Source organism: Rhizomucor pusillus (genome assembly GCF_041956525.1).
Source record: "Rhizomucor pusillus strain CBS 183.67 unplaced genomic scaffold VTP01scaffold_10, whole genome shotgun sequence".
Lineage (NCBI taxonomy): Eukaryota > Fungi > Mucoromycota > Mucoromycetes > Mucorales > Lichtheimiaceae > Rhizomucor > Rhizomucor pusillus.
The window spans coordinates 677,296-698,300 of NW_027192152.1; the positions used below are offsets into that span (position 1 = coordinate 677,296).

The 21,005-nt window shown below is 46.7% G+C and overlaps 9 protein-coding genes across 9 annotated transcripts; 5 read left to right on the forward strand and 4 right to left on the reverse strand.

Moving 5' to 3' along the window:
- Positions 1–116: 116 nt before the first annotated feature.
- VTP01DRAFT_1270 (uncharacterized protein) lies at positions 117–1,205 on the forward strand (the record flags this gene model as incomplete). The annotated part of the gene is made up of 6 exons (XM_069379602.1): positions 117–174; positions 237–333; positions 421–473; positions 636–746; positions 812–976; positions 1,060–1,205. 6 exons carry the CDS (start codon positions 117–119, stop codon positions 1,203–1,205), a joined length of 630 nt encoding a protein of 209 aa, XP_069238678.1.
- A 436-nt stretch (positions 1,206–1,641) lies between these two features.
- Positions 1,642–2,252, forward strand: VTP01DRAFT_1271 (uncharacterized protein; the record flags this gene model as incomplete). Its single annotated transcript, XM_069379603.1, has 3 exons — positions 1,642–1,735; positions 1,808–2,041; positions 2,119–2,252. 3 exons carry the CDS (start codon positions 1,642–1,644, stop codon positions 2,250–2,252), a joined length of 462 nt encoding a protein of 153 aa, XP_069238679.1.
- A 1,584-nt stretch (positions 2,253–3,836) lies between these two features.
- On the forward strand, positions 3,837–5,541 carry VTP01DRAFT_1272 (uncharacterized protein; the record flags this gene model as incomplete). The annotated part of the gene is made up of 3 exons (XM_069379604.1): positions 3,837–3,900; positions 3,953–3,997; positions 4,073–5,541. 3 exons carry the CDS (start codon positions 3,837–3,839, stop codon positions 5,539–5,541), a joined length of 1,578 nt encoding a protein of 525 aa, XP_069238680.1.
- Positions 5,542–6,314: 773 nt separating this feature from the next.
- On the forward strand, positions 6,315–8,180 carry VTP01DRAFT_1273 (uncharacterized protein; the record flags this gene model as incomplete). Its single annotated transcript, XM_069379605.1, has 4 exons — positions 6,315–6,493; positions 6,565–6,593; positions 6,662–7,121; positions 7,193–8,180. 4 exons carry the CDS (start codon positions 6,315–6,317, stop codon positions 8,178–8,180), a joined length of 1,656 nt encoding a protein of 551 aa, XP_069238681.1.
- Positions 8,181–8,251: 71 nt separating this feature from the next.
- Positions 8,252–9,547, reverse strand: VTP01DRAFT_1274 (uncharacterized protein; the record flags this gene model as incomplete). Its single annotated transcript, XM_069379606.1, has 4 exons — positions 8,252–8,979; positions 9,043–9,122; positions 9,185–9,437; positions 9,499–9,547. The coding sequence occupies 4 exons, from the start codon at positions 9,545–9,547 to the stop codon at positions 8,252–8,254; spliced, it is 1,110 nt and encodes a 369-aa protein (XP_069238682.1).
- Positions 9,548–10,352: 805 nt separating this feature from the next.
- Positions 10,353–11,464, forward strand: VTP01DRAFT_1275 (uncharacterized protein; the record flags this gene model as incomplete). The annotated part of the gene is made up of 2 exons (XM_069379607.1): positions 10,353–10,751; positions 10,811–11,464. 2 exons carry the CDS (start codon positions 10,353–10,355, stop codon positions 11,462–11,464), a joined length of 1,053 nt encoding a protein of 350 aa, XP_069238683.1.
- A 1,610-nt stretch (positions 11,465–13,074) lies between these two features.
- On the reverse strand, positions 13,075–16,570 carry VTP01DRAFT_1276 (uncharacterized protein; the record flags this gene model as incomplete). The annotated part of the gene is made up of 4 exons (XM_069379608.1): positions 13,075–14,034; positions 14,097–14,522; positions 14,589–15,940; positions 16,027–16,570. 4 exons carry the CDS (start codon positions 16,568–16,570, stop codon positions 13,075–13,077), a joined length of 3,282 nt encoding a protein of 1,093 aa, XP_069238684.1.
- A 437-nt stretch (positions 16,571–17,007) lies between these two features.
- VTP01DRAFT_1277 (uncharacterized protein) lies at positions 17,008–18,047 on the reverse strand (the record flags this gene model as incomplete). The annotated part of the gene is made up of 3 exons (XM_069379609.1): positions 17,008–17,133; positions 17,200–17,480; positions 17,558–18,047. The coding sequence occupies 3 exons, from the start codon at positions 18,045–18,047 to the stop codon at positions 17,008–17,010; spliced, it is 897 nt and encodes a 298-aa protein (XP_069238685.1).
- Positions 18,048–18,284: 237 nt separating this feature from the next.
- Positions 18,285–20,599, reverse strand: VTP01DRAFT_1278 (uncharacterized protein; the record flags this gene model as incomplete). Its single annotated transcript, XM_069379610.1, has 11 exons — positions 18,285–18,302; positions 18,363–18,511; positions 18,588–18,954; positions 19,019–19,152; positions 19,212–19,394; positions 19,455–19,512; positions 19,595–19,688; positions 19,759–19,858; positions 19,931–20,052; positions 20,114–20,304; positions 20,369–20,599. The coding sequence occupies 11 exons, from the start codon at positions 20,597–20,599 to the stop codon at positions 18,285–18,287; spliced, it is 1,647 nt and encodes a 548-aa protein (XP_069238686.1).
- Between the last annotated feature and the right edge of the window lie 406 nt (positions 20,600–21,005).

Sequence of the window (21,005 nt, forward strand, 5' to 3'; positions counted from 1 at the left end):
TAACCCACTCGGCTACCCTTAGCATTTACTACCCTTACATATACCTTCTCTTTACTTTTACAGCGTTATACCGTCTTTTTCTTTTTTTTTTTTCTTCTTACCTTTTTGACCCCGAAATGTACGGATCGTGGGCATCAACGCTCGAGGCCAAAGTGGTTATCCTGGGAAGCCAAGGCAAGTCCCAATCAGTCAGCATTGCCAAGCGCTCTCACACAGGTCTCCAAATGTCGCTTTAGGCGTTGGCAAGACTTCGTTGGTAGTACGGTACATCTCAAAGACATTCTCGCCCAACTCGACTTCGACTATCGGTGCTTCGTTTATGACAAAAAAGCTGTATGATATATTGAGGAAGAAAGGGGAGCGGTGCCTTTTGCTTGAGAACGGTATTCTTACTCTCGGTATGAATGTGTATGCTTGTAGGACGGTAGATAACTGCAAAGTGCGATTGCAGATATGGGACACAGCCGGCCAAGGTTAGACATTGGAGACAGAAATTGCCCCATCCCCACCCCGAACACACACATACACAGAGGAGGAGGAGGAATAAGGAGAGGAGGATAAAAGAAAAAGAGTGCGCTGATATCCAAGGCAGCGATGGCATCCAAGCTAATTCCGAGATGTGTATAAACTACTAGAACGATTCCGCGCAATGGCACCAATGTACTATCGAGGAGCACAAGCAGCCCTCTTAGTGTACGATATCACTTCTCAGGAAAGCTTTGTGGAGTTGCATTCCTGGATTGAGGGTACGTAAAATGTAACATACGTCAGTGTTCCCTTTTTGACATTGATTTGTCGATCATACCTGTAGAACTCAAGAGAAATATGACCGATGAACTGGTGATTGTGGTAGTTGCCAATAAAACCGATCTGGCGGCACGTCGAGAAGTTCAGGAAGATAAGGCACGGGAATATGTCGCGCGTGTGCTTGGCCCTGAGACGCCGTTGTACGAAGTATCTGCCAAGGAAGATGATGGTTTGTGTCTAGTAGTAAGAGAACAAGAAGAAGAAGAACGTATAACACTGAATCTCGGTAATTTGGCGTATATATATTATCAGGTACTATCGAGGAGATATTCCTTCATCTGACCAGGGTCTTGGTTGACAAGAAGCAATACAGCATGCCACAGAACAAAAAGAGACAGACGCCGATACAAGTCGAAGAACCACCGGCGCCTTCCAGTTCCTGCTGTGGACTTTTCTAAGGACCTGAAGGGAGAGAGATACCAAGTTTATATTTTACCCCACTCAAGCCCAATAATTTCTTTTTTTCCTTCCTTTACCTTTTTTTCTTACTTGTATGAGACGAGGATTTCCACATAGATGCTTCCATTCAATGACAACAAAAAAAGAAGAACGACAATAGCTCCAATACCATCGTTTTCCTGTTGTTTCCATTGGTTTATCACTTGAGCAAGTGTGTATCTAATCCTCGTCGTGGCTCGCGAGCAAGACATGGATTCGTTTGCTGCTGATGGTAGCATTGCTATAGATATGGAGTAAAGATATCGAGAATATTTAGAGAGATAGAGGGAGAGATTTCAACAGCGTGATTTGCGGAACAGAAAAAAGTGAAACCACTTTTGGGCGATCAAGCGTTGCTCATATCTTCCAGTCCGCCGTCAAGACACGAACATAAACATGTTTGCACTTCGCTGCGCTGCCGCCTTCAGTGCTAGATCCATTGCTGCCCGCACCTCTGTGCGCTCATTCTCAGTATTTGGTGCCCGTCTCTGTAAATACTGCCTATGGAATGCAAAGTTGGAGGCAGGCAATGGCGTTTAACAGTTGTTGAATTGTTTACTAGCTGGTGCCGTTTCCAAAGATACCGTCGAAACCAACATTGGCCCTGGCGCTGCTCCCGGCGAGGTGCCCACCGACTTGCAGCAAGCAACTGGTCTCGAGCGTCAAGAATTGCTCGCAAAATTGAAAGGCAAAGAATTATTCGATATGGAGCCTCTCAACATGACCCACTTGGGTACCAAGGAAAACCCGATTGTCGTAAAATCATACGATAACATTCGCTTCGTTGGTTGCACAGGCAAGTGGCACATCTAATTCGCCTCGCGTTGTGGAGGAGACAATTGAGATTGGTTCACACTAAACGCCATCCGCTAGGTTACCCTGCCGAGAGCCACGATACGATTTGGTTGACCCTTGACAGATCTCACGAATTCGATCGCTGCCCCGAGTGTGGATCCGTGTACAAGATGGACTTTGTCGGCTCAGATGATGATAACGGCCATCACTAAACAATAAAAAGTTTCCGCTGCTTTTATCGTCATCTGGCGATTTATCGGTGCAGAATTGACATAATGATTGAGAAACCTTGCTTATTTGCACGATGCAGTCTGGCGGTGTATACAATTGCATACAAAATGTAAAACCTGCATGAAGAGGAGGAGGAGAAGATCTGGAAACGGAAGCCAGAGTATATGAGTGACATTGCAAGTCAAAACACATCGCAGTTTCCCAAAAGGAACAAAATCCCCAAAACAGGGATGGCATTTCCCTCCGTTGGGTTCAGTAGCAGATGCCAGTCGCACACGAGGGCCTTTGCAACCCGCTCCATCGAGCCAAGGAAAAGTTATAATGCCAACTAGGATGAGACAAGCGCCATGTCTGTGCGCGTAGTATCCAGCACCGTTACTTCCTGCCGTTAGTTCCACTGTTGTCTAGTGAGTGTCCCTACCTGTAGGATGTTATGTCAAAAACTTTTGGTCTATACAGGCTTTTTGAGACAACAATATTTCTACAGAGAGCACGAGAAAGTGAATGCGCTTGAGATCAACAACATGCTACGAGTCATATATACTACACAGCAGGTGTTCTACTAACTGTCGGGCAATAGGAGTTGCCGTTATTATCAAGCGATATCTTGATGTACAGGACACCAAGAAGATTTCTCAATATTCCGGAATTAAGTAATTTACACACACAGACAATGAACCGCGCAGATTGGCTGTCTAAATTTTCCGTTCATTTGTCTTGGCAGCATCGATGGAGGGGTGGGTGGAGTTTTCAGTGTCAAACTACGACGGGTGATAATGAGGTGTATACTTGACTTGTTGTATTCATCTCCTGTGGCTCCTAATAATCGAGCGAGCGCATGCCATCTGGTGAAAGCGTGCTAAATTCCTTTTCAGTTCTGGGGAATTCAACGCTAAATTATATCATATTCGTTCATAGCTCGACACGAATTTAGTTCTTTCTTTGGTGAATGCTTGTTGGGGATTGCGGTAGCGTTTCGTAAAGTCAGGACCCTTTGTGTGTGTGTATATAAAGAGACACTCCTTAAGATATTCGTAGGCTACTACTGTTCCTTGTAAATCAGAAAATCATAAAGAGCCACTTAGGGGCTGTTCTTTCCGACAAGTCGATGTGCACCTCCTTGAAAAAGAAAAGTACTATGGCTGAAAAGATTAGACCTTGAGCTATCGTCTTCCGCTGGCTTCAGCATAGGTAACACTGTGTAATAAGTGCTACAGTGCTCTTCGCGTGTTTCATAGGCAAGCAGGGATGGAACGCTTCTTTTTTTGTTCGCGGCAATTTTTGTAGCACCTGGTCGCAGGTGATCTCATTGGCGGCTCAAAATTGTGTGTCACTAAGTCGCCCTTTCATGGTCTTGTATATCCTTTCAACCTCCCGACCTCCCCTTTCACACTTTCTTCTTCCTTGTCCATCCGCTGTAAACGAGTAGATACGACTGTTCTTATATCTCTCTTGTTCGGTTGTAGTCTCATCGCACCACACTCGTTCGCACACGAATTCCTTTCCTTTCTACGCCCCGCTCTTTCCTTGCCCATCCTTCCCGTTCCTTTTGATGCGCTTTATTGATGCAACTATCGACTCGATCCCTCTTTCTGTTGCTGTTTGTATTCCTCGCTCGGATCGCTTTAGGTAATTCGTCGTCACGTATAACTCTGCTAGTCTATTAACACTGTTGTGTTAGCCGTTGAAAATGATTCAAGCAACCAAGCTGTCGCTGTTGCTGCAGGTACGAGGAACCAAAAATAAATAATTAAAGTGACCCAACCCTAAAAAAGAAACTAAAAAAATCCATTTGTTGTAGACGAACCCAAAGGTATCTTTGGATTCTTTGCACGACGCGACAACCGCTCCGACGGCGACGACGAAAACGACGACGACAAACATTCAAAGCATAGCAGCAAAAAAGCGACTACTAGCACCAAACCGACTCCGACAACCAGCTCGTCCGTACCTGGAAAAACATACACGACATTCACCTGCGAGACCCGCACTGTGACATTCCATCCTGTCCACCATCACAAGACACTCAGTGATGAGCCTCTAGTTACTCAGAAACAGATAAAGTGCTCGCCAACAACCGTCTTTATTCCTGCGACGTCGACTGCCTCTGCCCACCACAGGAGCTCGACAGCCCACAAGTCGACGCCTACAGCAGCGCATGGTCACGGCAGCGGCAGCAATAGCAAAGGCTCTGACGAAGACAAACGTCACGGCGTTCAAGGTGGTCACGCGGCCGAAAAATCATCGTCGTCGCATAATCACCACCATACCACCTCGAAGCATGCCAAAAACGCCAAAGAGACCGCATCTTCAAAGACGCACGCAGCAGCAACGACAACAACTGCTCACGGCGGAAAGTCTAAAGAGACCCACCATGCCTCGTCGAAGACGACCACAGAATCTGACGACGGCGATATCAGCGCCTTTACAGAAGCTGGCGGATCCTCGCCTACCAATGTACAGGACCCTAACAGTGTACCTACAGAGTCGCCCTCGCAGCCAAACAGCGGCGGCGGCAGCAGCGATGGTGGCTCGTCCGGAGATGGGTCGTCTTCAGGTGACAGCAGTAACGGCTCATCCGAAGGTTCGTCTTCGGATAACAGCAATGGTTCCTCTGGAGGCTCTTCTTCAGATAACTCGCAACCGGCCAATGACAACAACAACAACAATAACAGCGACGACAACGACAATAGCTCTGGTGAAACCGACAACTCGGACGAACCCACAGCAGAATCCTCTGAGACAGACAACACATCCCCCACTGCTGCGGGAGCCGCATCTCAAGGTCCCACTCAGGATAGCGGCAACGGGAGCAGCAACTACGAAACCCAAGCTGTATCAGGCAGTATCAGCAACAAGGCTCTTGGTATCGGTCTAGGTGTTGGTATTGGCTGCGTCGCTGCACTTGGTCTAGCAGGACTCTTGGTTGCGAACCGTCGCAAGCAGCAGCAGGGACAAGACTCTTCGCAGTACTCGGATGAAGGCGATATCCATACCCGCTGGCGTACACAAAGTTTCATGGGCGCTGTTGCGTCTGTTGTAGCCAAGCTGCCTCGCTCCGCCTCGCTCCGTAGCTATCGATCTCGCCAACGCGAGAGCGCGGGCACAGCTGTTGGATCAGGTCAAGGTGCTGTGGAAGATCCTTATACCAACTTGGGACGACACCCATCCAATTCCTCGACGCGCTCGGCCGCGTCCCAGCCGCCGTCTTTGGCGAGAGTCAACGAGAATCCAAACGAACAGATGCATGAGATTGATCTTCGCAACTAAAAAAGAAAACATGGACCTCTATTCTGTATAATCTTTTCTCTCTTCTTTCTCTCGTGTAATTTTTGTGCTTTTAGACTGCTTGGTGAGGTTGCATTGCTAGGTCCTTTCCTTCCTTCCATTTCTTTTTATTTTACTTTTGTGGAATGGCTGCTTCTTTTGGCGTTCAATATCCAACAACAACAATAGCAACAGCGCAGCATTTTTGCTCTTTCCCTAACTACTAAATTTCGGACATATGATGTATTCCTCGCCTATACAGTTCGTGTCTAACTCTTCCGTGTTGGTCCAAACCCAGAGAACCAACCGGTAGTAGGACTAACTAGTAGTAGGATTAATTAATGCAAGGCAGTCTGGCTGGAGGGGAGATGGAAAAACGGTATTACGTCTCCTCCTTTTGGTCATTCGAGAATTCTGGGAGACCGCTGCTGTTGCTGCGCTTTGAATCTGTGTAACATCTCCACTTATTCCCTGCTATGTGTTTGTATTAAAGAACCGTAAAGAGATCATTTCCGGAAAATGTCTACTGCAGATCTGCACATACACACGTTCGTAACTCTTTTATCTTAGAAGGACAGCGCGAACAACCCTTGGATACACTGGCGCGCGAACAAAAGTATACCCGAGAGCTCTATTTTTAGGCACTTTGTCTCAGAAAATCACGCCATCAAACAAAAGCAGCACATTTCATATATAGACCGGCTTGTTCCCTCCACTTCCAGCCCAAACCGTTCATTCCTCTCCTCCTCCTTATTCCCTTTCTTAACTTGTTCGCCATGAAGCCACTTCTCTGGCTCGCTTCGGCTCTGCTGCTTGGAGCATCGTTTGCCCAGGCACAGACCAACCCATTCTACCCGTCTCAGTCCCAGAAGATTATGTCGCCGTATGCAAAGACAGGCAAAATGGAGCAGATCGGAACAACAGGCGTAGCTGCTATGCATGCAGTCCTAGTAAGGTACACCAAACTTTAAAGCTAGCTGTTTCTTGTTTTATATTTTACTGACAGGTGCTGTTGTCGCAATGTAGCGAAAAGAGCGTTTTGATTATTGACAAAGGTATTATTCCGTGCAATGCATAACTGTCAACCTCGAGATCGCGATGCTAACTCGCCATGTAAAAACAGCCGAGTGGAACGAGGCAAAGTTCGATTCCGGACAAAGCGCATTCTCGGTACTCTATAACCTGGATACGAATGAATACCGCCCTCTGCCCCTGGAAACCAACACGTTCTGTTCTGGCGGCGGTTTCCTTGCCAACGGTACATTTATCAGCACTGGCGGCGGCGAGCGTGTAGGCCGCACTTGGAAGGCGAACCCAGGCTGGCAATCCATCCGACACTTCAATCCTTGCGACGATGACAGTTGCGAATGGCATGAATATTCCACCGGCATCATGGAGATGAATCGATGGTATCCGACGGTCGAACAGTTGCCAGATGGCGATCTTTTCATTATCGGCGGCTCTACTCGAGGCGCTGCCGTGAACAGAGACGAGATCAACGTCCCCTCGTATGAATTCTGGCCTCCCAAACCTGAAGGCGCTGTCCATTTCCAATTCCTGAACGATACCATGCCATTTAACCTGTGAGTTGAAGTTGAAGAAAATATTTGCGTAAGGATAAAGCACGCCTAATGCTCCATAATGCTCCAACTAGGTATCCATTTGTATTCACTTTGCCTGACGGCAACCTCTTCATCTTTGCCAACAAACAATCCGTCATTTTCGATTACAAAAACCACAAAATCGTCAAACGCCTCCCCGACATTCCCGGCGTGCCGCGATCCTATCCGTTGACAGCTGGAGCTGTCATGCTTCCTCTTGATCCCGCCAAAAACTACAATGTCGAGATTATGATCTGCGGTGGCTCCGAGCAGATGAAGAACACAGCCAAGGCAGATGCTACCTGCGGCCGCATCAACCTTGGCGACGAAGACCCGCAGTGGGAGATGGATACCTTTGTGTACCCGAGACTTATGCCTGATGGTGTCATTCTACCAGATGGTACTGTTCTCTGGGTGAACGGCTGTCAGCGCGGCTGGGCTGGCTACAACGGCCGCAATTTTGACCCCACTTTTGATCCTATCATTTACGACCCTAACAAGAAGAAAGGCGACCGATGGATCACCGGCTTGGCGGACACCGACATTGCACGCATGTATCACTCTGTTGCATTGACTTTGCCTGACGGTCGTGTGTGGATCGCTGGCTCCAACAATGTATCGCCGCCAGATGTCCTTGCTGAATACCCCACAGAGTTCCGCGTCGAGTACTTTTCGCCTCCCTACTTATTCCAAAGCGAAACTCGCCCGTTGATCTCCCACGTCCCGCGTGTCGTCACATACGGCGAGTCGTTTGATATCCTAGTCAACTTTGGCGACTTGGCTCAGAGCGGTGACAGTCCCGACATCAAGGTGGCGATCCTCCGCCCTGGTTTCAGCACGCACTCTATGCACATGTCGCAACGATACGTCATTTTGCGCCACACAGTCTCTGAGGATCTCCAGAGCATCAACATTGAAGCTCCTCCAAATGCGAACATTTATCCCCCTGGATCTGGATTCATCTTTGTCGTTTGCAACGGAATCCCCTCCAAGGGTTCAGAGATCTTTGTTGAACACAACGTAGAAGATCTCCAGATTTAAGAATAAAATAAACTTTTTTTTATCTCTGCCTGGTATTCATAGACAAACAAGTTTTTTCGCTCTACTGTTTATTATCCATTTCTCTTGTTTCTAGCTGGTTGGCTTCCCAGTGTACCTTGGATCCCATCTATCGAGATTTCAAAAAGACATCCTTGTCTGGAGACTAGCGGCGATGTCTCGATAAACAACGCCCGCTTCGTTGCCATTCTGTCCATCATCGGTGATCTCGCTAGTCTTATCCTGGTTGTCACCGAGTTCGCCCAAGAAAATCCCAAAACCGGCTTTTTGCTCAGTGAGTTCCAAAACAATGCGAGCGGCGATCGCTTGAGTCCAACAAGATGGAAATCCATCCAATTATCCACTAGTTCCGGAGGCAGAGTGCTGTTGTGATGAATCTGCTGCTGCTGTTGCTGCTGCGACGTGAGTGCTTTTGATATCGTGTCGGCAACTTGATTCACGGCAACCACAGCGACGTTAAATTGATGCGCAATCTTCTTCAACCGTGAGCCCATTTCTGAAATTTCAGCCATCCTTTCATAGTTATCCCTGCTGCCCAAACCGCGATAATGGGCGCTTATCGAGTCAACAACAACTACGCCAATGGATTTCCGCTGTTCTAAAAGTGCAGGTAGCTGGTAGCATAAAATACGATGCTGTGCTTCGCGATCGGGAATATGCATCGTATATATCGACCGTTTCATTTCGTCCGCATCCAGTCCGTACTCCTTTGAGAATCTGGAGGCGAGCTGATCGAGCCTCGTCGCTGGAAACCGTCCTTCGCTATGTAGATAAACAGAACCTGGCATAATTATTTAATATACAGACTGACTGGGGCATGAGAAGATATCGGTTGTCGACTTACGGCCACCTATACCTCCTAGAACAGCAGGTTTTTGGACAGCCAGAGAGAGCTGCAAACAAAACTGCGTCTTTCCAGAAGAGCTAATATGTAGGGATAAGAGATCGATGAGACAATATATAGAACGGTTCTATAGGTACATTACCTCTCTCCTACTACTTCAGTGACAGATCCAATGGGCACGCCACCGCCAAGGACTTGATCCAGACTTTCGTCGCCCGTGGAGAATATCTCAGGACGCCTTGCCGATTTTAGCGACGAAAGGCGTGAGCGCCACGGATACACGTCAGAGGCGGCAGCGTCTAAGAGTTCGTTGGCGGCTGATTCTTTAATGGCAAGTTCTCTTTGAAGATCGGCCAGCGATCGGGTGAGCAAATCTCTAGGAGAATCGAGACCGACTATCATTCGTTGTTTAGATTTGTTTGGTTTCTAGAGTCCCAAAACGCGTATATACAATACCTTTCTCGAGCTTCTCTGTTATTTCAAGACGATTCGCAGCGTCCTCCATTCCATGTTACAGTTACGAAATGTTCTCAGTCCAAGCTGCAGCTGAAAATGCGACGCCGGTCATCTACAAAATTGTAGACCAAGGATATACCAAGCAATCCTAGCTGCTTTTACGGTACATACTGTTCCTCTTTTCTGCCTTGATTTTGAGCTCTCCAGCTTAGGAAACCGATTCTATTTCCTATGGACAAGTACTTCATCGAAAGACACTCTACAGTCATGGAAATAATTTGTGCGCTACCTACTAGACTATAGCATCAAACGGTACTCAATCTCTTTATATATACCTTTTTGCCTTGGCCCTTTTCCCTGTACTAATGTTAGGACTTTTGAGGCTCAAATATCAGTCCCGCCCTTCTTGACACGATCCACATTAGAAGAAGCCAGAGTCATTTCCGATAGATTGAAAAGTCTTGCTCTTGGTAGCCTTAAAGATGCATGGTGCGTTATTGATATGCTGCACTTTGTAGCCTTTTTTAGATTTTGCATCACATTTAACATCACAAGAACAACTTTGCAAGATGCAACAATAATAAGGGTGCTTCCCGTTCTCAATTATCATCTGTTTCAGTGGAGCGATTGAACAAATATTCGCAAATTGTATTGCCTTGAGCATGAAATGGATGCCGCATGCTTCCGAAAGCTTTCATCCGGGGCATTGCTGTCAAATCTTCCGTGCCGCTGAATATTGCTCGATGATTTGCAGATCGCCGCCTCATCGCATGGACTGGCTTTCAAGTCGATCTTAAACTACTAGTCCCTTTCCCACTTTCTCTCTCTGTCTCTCTCTCTCTCTTTCCATTATAATGACACATACCATGCCTATCCCACATTTCGATTTGGCCAATCATCCGCCATCAGAGACCATAAAGATGATCACAGGTCTTCTTGAGCGCATCACAAAAACAAACGATAAGCTGCTTGCCACTGACGATGACGGAAATGCCAGTTCCGCATACACTTGCTTCCACGCACGTTCTATACCCAGTATTGATATTCACTCCTACCTTGCCCGTATACTCAAGTATTGCCCTTGTACAAACGAATGCTTTCTCAGTCTCCTTGTTTACTTTGACCGAATGTCCCGGAACTCTTCTGGATTACGAATCGACTCTTATAACATCCACCGGCTAATCATCGCCGGCATTATGGTTGCTAGCAAGTTCTTCTCAGACATTTTTTACACAAATAGTCGCTACGCAAAGGTTCGGGCTGACAAACGATTAAAGAGGTGCTGCATAGATCTGAGCCATGTGATAATTAGGTTGGAGGACTTCCAGTGGCCGAACTTAATATCCTGGAGCTTGAATTTTTGCACCTCAATGAATTTAGACTGAACGTCACTGTGGAAGAACTCCAACAGTATGGTGACCAGCTATTGCTGCATTGGGTGCGAGAAGAAGATCGGCGTAAAGAGCTGCAATGGCAGAGAAGTATGGAGGCTGTAGCAGCTGTGCCGCTGCATAGCAGCAGCAGCAGCACCAACGTAGCCACAAGTCATGATACCCGAGACCTTGATACCGGATCACGGTCCTTTAGCACACCTGCATCGAGACCCCACGTAGACAGGGGTACGCGATCGCATCATCGGACGAGCATCACAAAGGACGACGTAGGAAAGCCCCGTTCGTATCCTAGGGACTGCCGGCATCAGCGGATGCATCATGCGGCCCCGGATATCACTTCATCGTCTCCACGACTCGCTAAAAACTATTTCCAACAGTCGGAAACGCGAGAGCACTTTTCACCGACAACAACGAATGTAGAGAGTTTCGTGCGATCATCAAAAAGTCACAACCATCGACATTCCTGGCATATTGATCAATCCCATCGTCTGCCAACGCCGCCGTATCATCTCGTCAGTACGAGTAAACATAGGATCTTGGGTGATCCGATAGCATTCCTAAGCGGCAATTGATTCAATTCTACATTTTGTTATTATCATCACATTTTCTCCTTTATTTGCTTTTTAAACATACTTGTATTATGGTTTTTGTTTGTCACACACAGCAATCATAAAAAATCAAGAAGGTCTCACGGCGTTGCCGAAATTGGCAGAGAGAACCGAACTTTATTGTAGTAGTTTACGCGGCTTCTATACGCGACGTCTTGTTGCTGGAGGGTTCTACAGGCTCATGGTCTTGGTCGAGAAATCTAGTTGAACTTAATTGCGTTTTCTAGATGTTGTATCGATTTTAGACAAGTCATGTTGCCTCGCTAATCGCGAAAATGAGGACTCGATGGGATCGAAGGGAGCTCTCTTGATATACAAGTTGCAACATCATACTATAGACTTTGAACGATCGTTAGACTGAGTTTTGCCACCGTTCAGCATGTCCATAGAATACATATAGTTCGTAATAAGCAATGATAAGGCAGTGCGATTCTAAGCAGCAGCTGCCAATTTGGTTATAAAAGTAATCCATTGGTTGATATTTGCCGTTAGTTTTCACTGCGCTGTCAATCGATTGAGTACAACTAAGCCAGAGGACTTTGCCCTGATTGAGTCCAGTAGTGCAAGATGCCGATTACAGAATACCCAGTTATAGCTGACGCGTAGTTACACTACTACTTTCATGAGCAATGTACAGTGCTGCAAGCACAGTTTGGTCAGGGAGAAAAGCTCCTTGTGTCCTGCTTAGCATTGCTGTCGCCAAGTATGCCAAGATGGCCATAGTAAGCCCTTTAAAACAATACCATAGCTTGCCCAGTTGCTGTATCTCACGACGCATTTGAAAACTCATCTGTCACCAGTTCTTTCATCGCCGTTTGGCATTCAAAGAGAAACTTATTGCGATACACCTTACAGGTATCACCACACATATGCCGCACTGCAGCTCATTTTCATTTTCATTTTTCCAACTGGCTGCGCTCTTTGCACTTCGCCCAATCATGACTACGCTTCTATTTATTATAATACGAAACAAGGCTCCATGAGCTAGAAATCATCGCAGAGGCAACAAACCTCGAAAATAAATAGCCCCTCAGATAAGCCAGCAGCCGCTGCTGCTCCAACCCTCATTTTTTCGTCATCTTGGAAAAGACAAGTAAGAACCAATGAAGAATATATGAGTGGTGCCCGCCATGGAGCAACTTTCGTTACGGGCTTACTGATTACAATCCTTGACTTGTAACAATATTCAATACTTTCTTCGTCTGTTGATGCTACCCCACACTGTCTGCCTTTTTTATGTCGACTTTGTCTGAAATCCGTCACATGGGTGTATGGCTGGTCCAGATTCCTCCAGCTGAACTCGGGTTTGGGAGGCGCGGCTCACGTCCGGAAAGATGAGCCCGAGCGTAAAGTTTGCAGTTGTTGCTGACACGTAAGTTACACCAATACACTTTGAGGTATGGTAATTTTCCTTCAAAAGGTCATTTTTCGTTGTTTGAACTTTGTGTTCAGTGTAATATCAAGTCGATGAAAGTTTAAAATGCAGTTGGAAAATAAAGTAGAGATACAGAGAAAAAAGATTACGGGGAAAGTGAGAGATAGAGATAAGAACAGACTATTTACGTGCATATAATCTAGCGGTAATATGGTCCTTGTTGCTGAGGTTGCAAAGTGTACGTTGGAGCCTGTTGCATTGGAGGAGGAGGAGCCTGTTGTTGCTGCTGTTGTGGAGGCCAGGGTCTAGACTGCTGCTGCAACGCGGGAGGAGAGTACATGCCCTGGGAAGTATTCTCTCGCAGAGGAGGAGTGGTCTTGGGCAACGGTGGCGGCGCTTGGGACTGCGGGCGGTAAGAAGGATAGTAACCCGATCCAGCTTTTCCACGTGTTTCCTTTGACGGGTCAAAATAATGCATCGGGTTACCCTGGATAGATGACATGTCCGATCCCGTGTAGTTTGACACTGCATCGTCGTCCTCGGCTTCCATGATGGTATGAGTAGTATGGACAGGACCCAGCTCACGCAACTTGCGCTCTCGGCGGCGAATGGATCGAATGCGTCGTCGTTCATAGTCCTCCCAACGACGCAGCGGGACTTTGGACGGGTCGAACACGCCATCCTTTTTGCCGTGATGATCTCCTTTGGTCTCGCCACTGACTTTACGTGTCTCACCCCATGAAAAGTCGTCAAAGTGCCAGAACGAGTAGACGGGCAAGATAAAGTTCCAAACAGGCAGTGCGAAGAGGTAGACAATCATCCAGCCAAGATACACCCACTTCTTTGTCGTGATTAGGATAAGGAAGGCTGGTGAAAACAGTACGAGGATCAGCAGAACCAAAGGTGTAGCCGACGAGAAACTCGTGATTGGCGTTTGAGCTAGAGAGACAATAAGCACAATTGTCAAGACGATGGCAACTGGCAAAGTCAAAGTGCCGACGAGATCCATCATGACGACAAACTGCATCGAGAAGCAGAAAGTACCACACAGGTTGCGTACGAGAACCAGTTCGAACAAGTTGTGGATAGTAGAGTTGATCCATCGACGGCGTTGAGATAGCAAGACCTTAAATTCGTCAGGGACAATTGTTTTGCAGATCTACATTATACCATCCCTATTAATATCTGGCAATCTCTTTTTCTTCTTCTCCTTTGACTTACAGCGTGGGGGGTGAAGACCATTTTACGGTACGGGAAATTGCGAAGCATGAGGGTTGTCAGGAAACGATCCTCACCGAGCAACAGAAGGTTCTTTTGGTGCAGAGTATCGACCGTGTTTTGCGAGTATTCCTGGACGATTTCAGGCTTGGTGATGATGGGCACCCAGTCACCGTCGCCCTTGCGTGCCTTGAGACGATACATACAGAAACAACCAGGCAAACAGGTCACACCACCAAAGACAGACTCGAAGCCTTTGGCCAAATGATGCGAGATAAAGTACTCGTACACCTGGATAGCACTGACCCAAGAAGCTCTCTTGTTTGCAATCTTTGTCTCTCCGCAGAGTCCCATGATAAGATTGTCGTTAACCATGCAGTTAACCAGCAATCGCAAAGAGGATGCATAAACTTTGGTATCGGCATCCACCTATCAAAAAGGAAAAAAAGAATCAATCATCGTGTCTAGGGGATTTTTTTCACGCTCACTTCTTACCATGAGTACCAGCTCAAAAAAGTCGGGTGTGACACCCATTAAGTATTGTACTTTTCTAAACAAATCGTAATCCAGCGGTGTCATGCGGTCATTGTAAGTGACTCGGCTGAAAAAGTTCATCAGGATCAACTGCGAGTCGCGTTTGCCACGGTTACCGGCTTTGGGCTTCCCTTGCTCGTCAGGGTTGCCGCACTTGACGACAAGGATCATCGGAACCTTGTGACCTTTGCAAACGTAATGTCCCGCGTAGACTTTGGCTTGGTTATATTGTTTTGCACCATCAGCAACGGCAATGTATGCCTGAGGCTCCGGATTCTTCATATCTGGATTATCAAAAGTGATCAAGGACAAGCAGATATCCGGTGTTGACATGGTTTCACCGCTACCCGTAATGATACCATCAGCAATTAAGAAAAGCAGTTTGCGGTTGTCCGGATAGTCAGTAGATGATAATGACTCGACTGTAGCGCGGATACCCTCAAGGCCTTCAGAGTAGCATGTGATGAGCAACACCGTGTACAGATCGTTGCCGACATGGCTGTTGAATTTGGCAACATTGCTGATAGTTACACCAGAGTCAGCACGAGGCAGTGGTTTCTGCTTGATATCGGTCATCTCCATTGTCTGGTTAGCGATCATTGCGGTTCTACCGACTGGAGGAGGAGTGCGCGACATCTTCCAGGACAAAAACCAAGCAAAGATGAGAGCCATGAAGAAACGTGCAAACACAATAGCCAGCACGACAGCCAGGGCGCAAAAAAGGACTAATGAGGCTGCAAAGCATCCAGGGGTAGTCTTGTCAATGTGACCAGCGCGATACTTTTCTACCAGACAGTTGATGGCGGCGCGTAACTCGCTGGACCTGAAGAATTGCTTGGTGCCATCGCGACCACCTTCCGCAAACGAGCTATTCAGGATGTCCCGGATAGCCTTGTCGAGAATATCATTGTCGATAGGGGATGGGTGGGCATTAATGTACGGATCCATGTTGAGCACGTTTCCATCAATGACAAAATAGTTTGTCAAATTGGAGGAAGCCAGCTGAGTCCAATCGTAACCGACTAGGCGGGTCGTGTTACTGATCTTGAGCTTGTCAAACGTAGTCTGAGAAATGTCTCCGAGGGGACATCCATTGTGACCATTACTGTTGCTGCAGGGATCGAACGTTACTGCAGTGAATTGGGCTGCGACGCTGTTCCCGATATTTTGGCAGGCTGCAATGTTTGTGCCGTGCTTAAAGTAGGTAGTGATATCTGTTCCTGGCACCTCGGCAATGTTATACAAATTGACATTATTGACAACTTCGGCATTTGTGATATTAAATTGCCATCCGGAGATACCCAACAGAGAAGCTGCAACAAAATAGACATGTGATTCATCAATATTTTGGGTGTCCTTCCCCCCTCCTTCCACGGTCCAGTTCTCTCCTGTCTCTTACCGCTGTTGATAGTGTCATTATACGACGCATAGTTTTGAGCATTGTTCTGCTGGTCAGGAGGGCACATGACAGAATTCAAACCGATGGTAATGAAGGCGACGAATCCACCCATACACGCAATGATGAAACACAGCGCAATCTTCTCGCGCCAGGCTTGCTGCATGCCTTTATCGGTCTTTCCCATTGCTTTGAGCATCGGAGAGAACGCCCAAAAGGTGACGATGCGTGAGAAGAGAACCCATGGGTCAAATACACTCTGGCTTGTGGTCTGTTTGCCGGTCAGAAGAGGAGGTGGTTCCTGATATCTTTCGGTGCGAATTAAAGTACGACCCCGCTGCATATTCTGTGTAGCATTAGCGATACTGTTGGCTCCGGGAGCAATTCTTCGAGTAGGTGCACGTCCAAGCGTTGTAGGCCGGCGCCCGAGGGAGGTGGGGCCACCGGCAGCGCCACCGTGGATGTTTGCTGTAGCGTAGGCAGTGGGAGCATCGGTGCCTGGTGCACCTCCACCGGCAGCTTGACTGTAGCGGACACCACCGGGCATGTTAATGGATTGTTGGCGGTGGCGAGAGATATGTCGTCAATCGATTGAAGGAGAGGAAAGAGATGTCTAAATGGCGAAAGCCCCTAAGAGGATTAAAAAATAAGGATTTTTAGATCAACAAGGAAGAGTAATGGGAAACGGGGGGAGTCAAGGCAGGAGAGACGAGTATTTTGGAAATGAGGGGCTTTAGCACATGTAAAGATGTGCTGTTTAGCTGTGTTGTATCTTAAAGGAAGGGAAGTGAGGAAAAGAGTGGAAGAGAGGGAAGAAGAATCGAGATAAACTCATCCTATTTTTAACACCTGTAAAGTTGTAGGATGCTCATGGCCACTTGCTTTGAATGCGTATCAAATCTCCTGCCCGATTCGTTTGGTTCATGTGGCACAAACTCGTAACACGCAGATCTCAAAATGTTTGTTTAGCTTGGGAAATATACATTAGCGATGCTGCTGTGGCTTTATTCCACTGAGGCTTTCTAGATATTCAGAGGTAGACGTTGCACATTTGAGCATCTGCCGTTCTTTGGCGTACAATTTGTAATAGACACTATCTGCTTCAGAGGTCTAATGAAAAAACGTGTTAATCGTCGAGATGGCACTTTCTCCGCTAAATTTTTTTTCACCACTTACCCGCTCGTCGTGGTACACAATCGGCTGCCATGGCTCTTCCTCTGCGTTACGCACTGCAAGCGAGTATGCGTTCCGCCGCATGGGGTTCTCTCGCTCGGGGTTTTTCATTGACATTTGCAGTGCCTGGGCCTTGGCCGCTGGTTCTGGCTTCTTTTCCTCCTCCTTCTCGGCTTCCTGGATACGCTTGTTCGCCGCTTTGTGCTTCTCATCAATCTTATCCAGATACTTGAATGCAGGCCGCATTTGGATAGTGCTGTGCACAGGTGTCAAGTGCAATTCGCCTTTGAAATTTTTTTCGGGTTAGCTTATTTCGACTCCCACTAGCGTTGCTAACCACTGCTGCAGGTTTTCCTTTTACCTTCGTGTAAAACTCCAATGGCGTACCTTGTCTGTTGCGGCACTTCAGTTGAACTTAGCGTCAATCTGTCCAGTAATTCATCCTCTTTCTTTGTCACGCGCCCGTAGCTCATTTCTTCTTCATATTCTTCCATTCGCTTATCGTATGCAGTCTTGATCTCTTTCTCGTTCATGCCCATTGCAAACTCTTCACCGCGATCTGTGCTGTAATACGGCGATCGCGTATTTAACGGCAGATCCAACTCCACCATGTTGGCGTTTGGCTTGATACGTGCTGCCATAGGACCGTTGCTGCTTGTGAAAGGCGCATTTTTCATGGGATACTGAAACACATACAAGTACTTTGCGAGGTTGGTGCTCAAGTAAACGGGTACCTCTCCAATGACCTCGTCAACCTCATCGTCTCCAGCGTGTGCAAATCCTACAGTCGGTGCCGTGTTGAGATCGCTGTCAAAAACTTGAGGTAGGGCGCTTGTTGATTCCTCTGCCATTGGGTGTTTTAAAAACTGAAAAGTTGCCACCCGACCTCCGGCTCCCTTTCAAAAAGTTTTCAAGCGAGTTGCATCATCCCCCCACACCAGCATAATAGACAGTCAAGTTTTTACAACTATCATTTTCTGCACACTGTTAAAGGAGAGTCTTTAAAAAATAAATGTATTTTCTTTTGTTGAAATGCATGGAATAGAAATGCTTCTTCGATTCCAGCAGAGAATGTTCTATGACGATGTTTATGACGAAGGTAAATACTGGAGACAGGCTCTGTTAGCATGTAAAATTTCACGTTGAATTATGCTCGACTATCTTACCTTGTAAGGGTTCATGATACCGTTGGGATCGAGCATATCTTTAACAGTCTTCATGAGTTTAATCATCACTGGTGACTTGGAATAACCCAGGAATTCATTCTTTGCTACACCCAAACCATGCTCTGCGCTGATAGATCCCTGATGTTTGGCTATAAAGAAGAAAGAGAGAAATGATCGACTGAGCATGTGTAATCATTCAAAGTCATTAGAGCTAACGATACTTACAGACCCATTCAAAGAGATAAGGTTCGATCAAGGCAGAAGTCTTCTTATCGAGTCTGCTAGCAGCAATGTTGAGATGCAAGTTGCCGTCACCAACGTGACCGTATGCAACCACGTCGGTAACAGGAGAATCTTCTTGTCCAAAGACACCTCCTTCTCGCAAATGCTGGCGCATATCCTCGACGCACTCGTAAATCTTTGGTACAGGCATCGAAATGTCGTACTTGTATACGGCAGGCTCCTTTCCAAGTGCCTCAGTGAAACCTTCACGCAAACTCCACAAGTTACGGATTTGTGTCTCATCCTGAGCGACGACACCGTCCTGTGCGACGCCCTCTTCCATCATGTTCTCCAGATAAGTTGTAAGTTTCTATCACATACAAGCATTCGTTAATCACTAAAACTGTATAATCCTCATGTTTCATCTTACATACCTCATCATCGTGGTCCTTATTGGAACCGCTAGTCTCGATCAGTACATAGAAAGGATATTCATTTTCCATGACTGCCTTGGGACTAGCATGCTTCTTGAACATTTGCAGAGCATTTATATCCCAAAACTCGAATGCTACGCAATATCACTATGTTATCCACTTGGTGTCTCTTGAGAAGCAGCGCGTGCCTTACCAGACAAAATCTCAGAGAGTTCAATTCGTGATTGCTTGAAAGCCTTTTGGACATCCTCAAACGAGTTCAAACCCAAAAGCGCCACGTTCACTGCCTTGGAACGGTGGGGCGTGAGGATCGATACACCGGTAATAATACCGATAGTGCCTTCGGAGCCAATGAACAATTGCTTCAAGTCGTAACCTGATATACAGCCATTTAAATATATAATCTTTCCATCCCAAAGTTTCGACGACATCTTACCTGTATTGTCTTTGCGGAGAGTAGACATGTTGTCCAAAATTGTACCGTCAGGAAGGACCTCGAGTTTTCGAATTTAGCCAACGAGAAGATATATTTTCTATTTCTTTTTTTTGCTCTCGCTGACGGAGACTTATACCTACAACTTCCAAGCCCAAGACTGTGCCGTGAAGCGAGCCATATCGAAGTAGACGAAGACCGCCTGCGTTTGTAGCAATGTTACCACCAATGTGGCAGCTAGCAAATAATTTGAGTTATTTGAACAACGACTGCTGGCTGGGTTGCATAAACGGCTCATTTTATTTACCTTCCCTTGGCACCAAGGTCCAAAGGCATCATATAACCCTTCTCGGAAAGCCAATTATCCAAGACTTCCAGGACACAGCCAGCATCGGCGGTGAGAATGCCTGAGAAATAATAATCAAACGAGTTAGTAACTAAGTTGCAACAAGGTTCCGACGGTTGGGAAAAAACTTTACCTGATACGCTGTCGAAACCGCGAATTCTGTTCATGCCCTGCAAACTAATGACAACTTCGTCGAAGACCGGCACGGATCCACCCACAAGACCAGTATTGCCGCCCTGGGGCACAACTGCAATTCTAACCGGGCATCCCCCCTGTTAATTCAATTCTCCCGTCGCTTACGGCGCAGGCCCCTTACTTTTGATCGTTGCAGTAGCGAAGGATATCTGAAACTTGCTGGGTAGTCTTTGGCTTCAGGACAAGTTGCGACTGACCGCGAAACTTGTTCATCCAATCAGTGTTATATGGGTGTAGATCATCCTCGTTGCCGTAAATAACGCCACTCTCGCCAACAATCGACTTGAAATACTCAACGTCTTGTTCTGTCAACTACAGACAACACGTTGTTTTTTTGTCAGAGCCGAAGGCGTGGTTAACAAAACCGTTATATTACCTTTTTGAAGTTCTCATTGCGCACGTAGCCAGGGAACTTGTCCACGGTGTACTGAACGACTTTCTTCTTGCCTGAGCTTTCGGTAGCATAATGTCGCGCAACGTTTCCGACAGGAAGAACGACGGTTCTAAAAGGAGAAACTCCAGCGAGATTTCTCTTTGCTGCAGCGAGAGCTGTTCTGGAGATTCGTGGGCATAAGATTCGCGCACTGGTGGCAGCAATGTTATTCATAACGAAACGGAGTAAAGGCAATGATCAAATCGCTTTCCCACAGAATCAGGGCAAAAGTTACAGCCAATCAGGAGACCCAATGATTTGTGATCTGTCAATAATCGAGACGGATCTCTTTTTTTTTCTTCTTCAAAATTGGAGTCAGGCATATCCAGCTCTTGTAAGTATTGGATCCTTGCTTGTGATATTTTCCAAATCTTCTTCCAGTACTGCTTGGGGGAAGCACGATGCATAAGAACATAAACACTATAATAGGGCCTTACTGCCAACTCTTCCAATATTTGGATCTTTGTTGATGGAAGTTCCGAAAAGTCGCGAAATCAGACGGACTTGTTGGAATATCCTGCTCCGCTATTGACATCTGGTAGCAATGAGAGAGTAAGAACAATTATACATCAACAGCTTT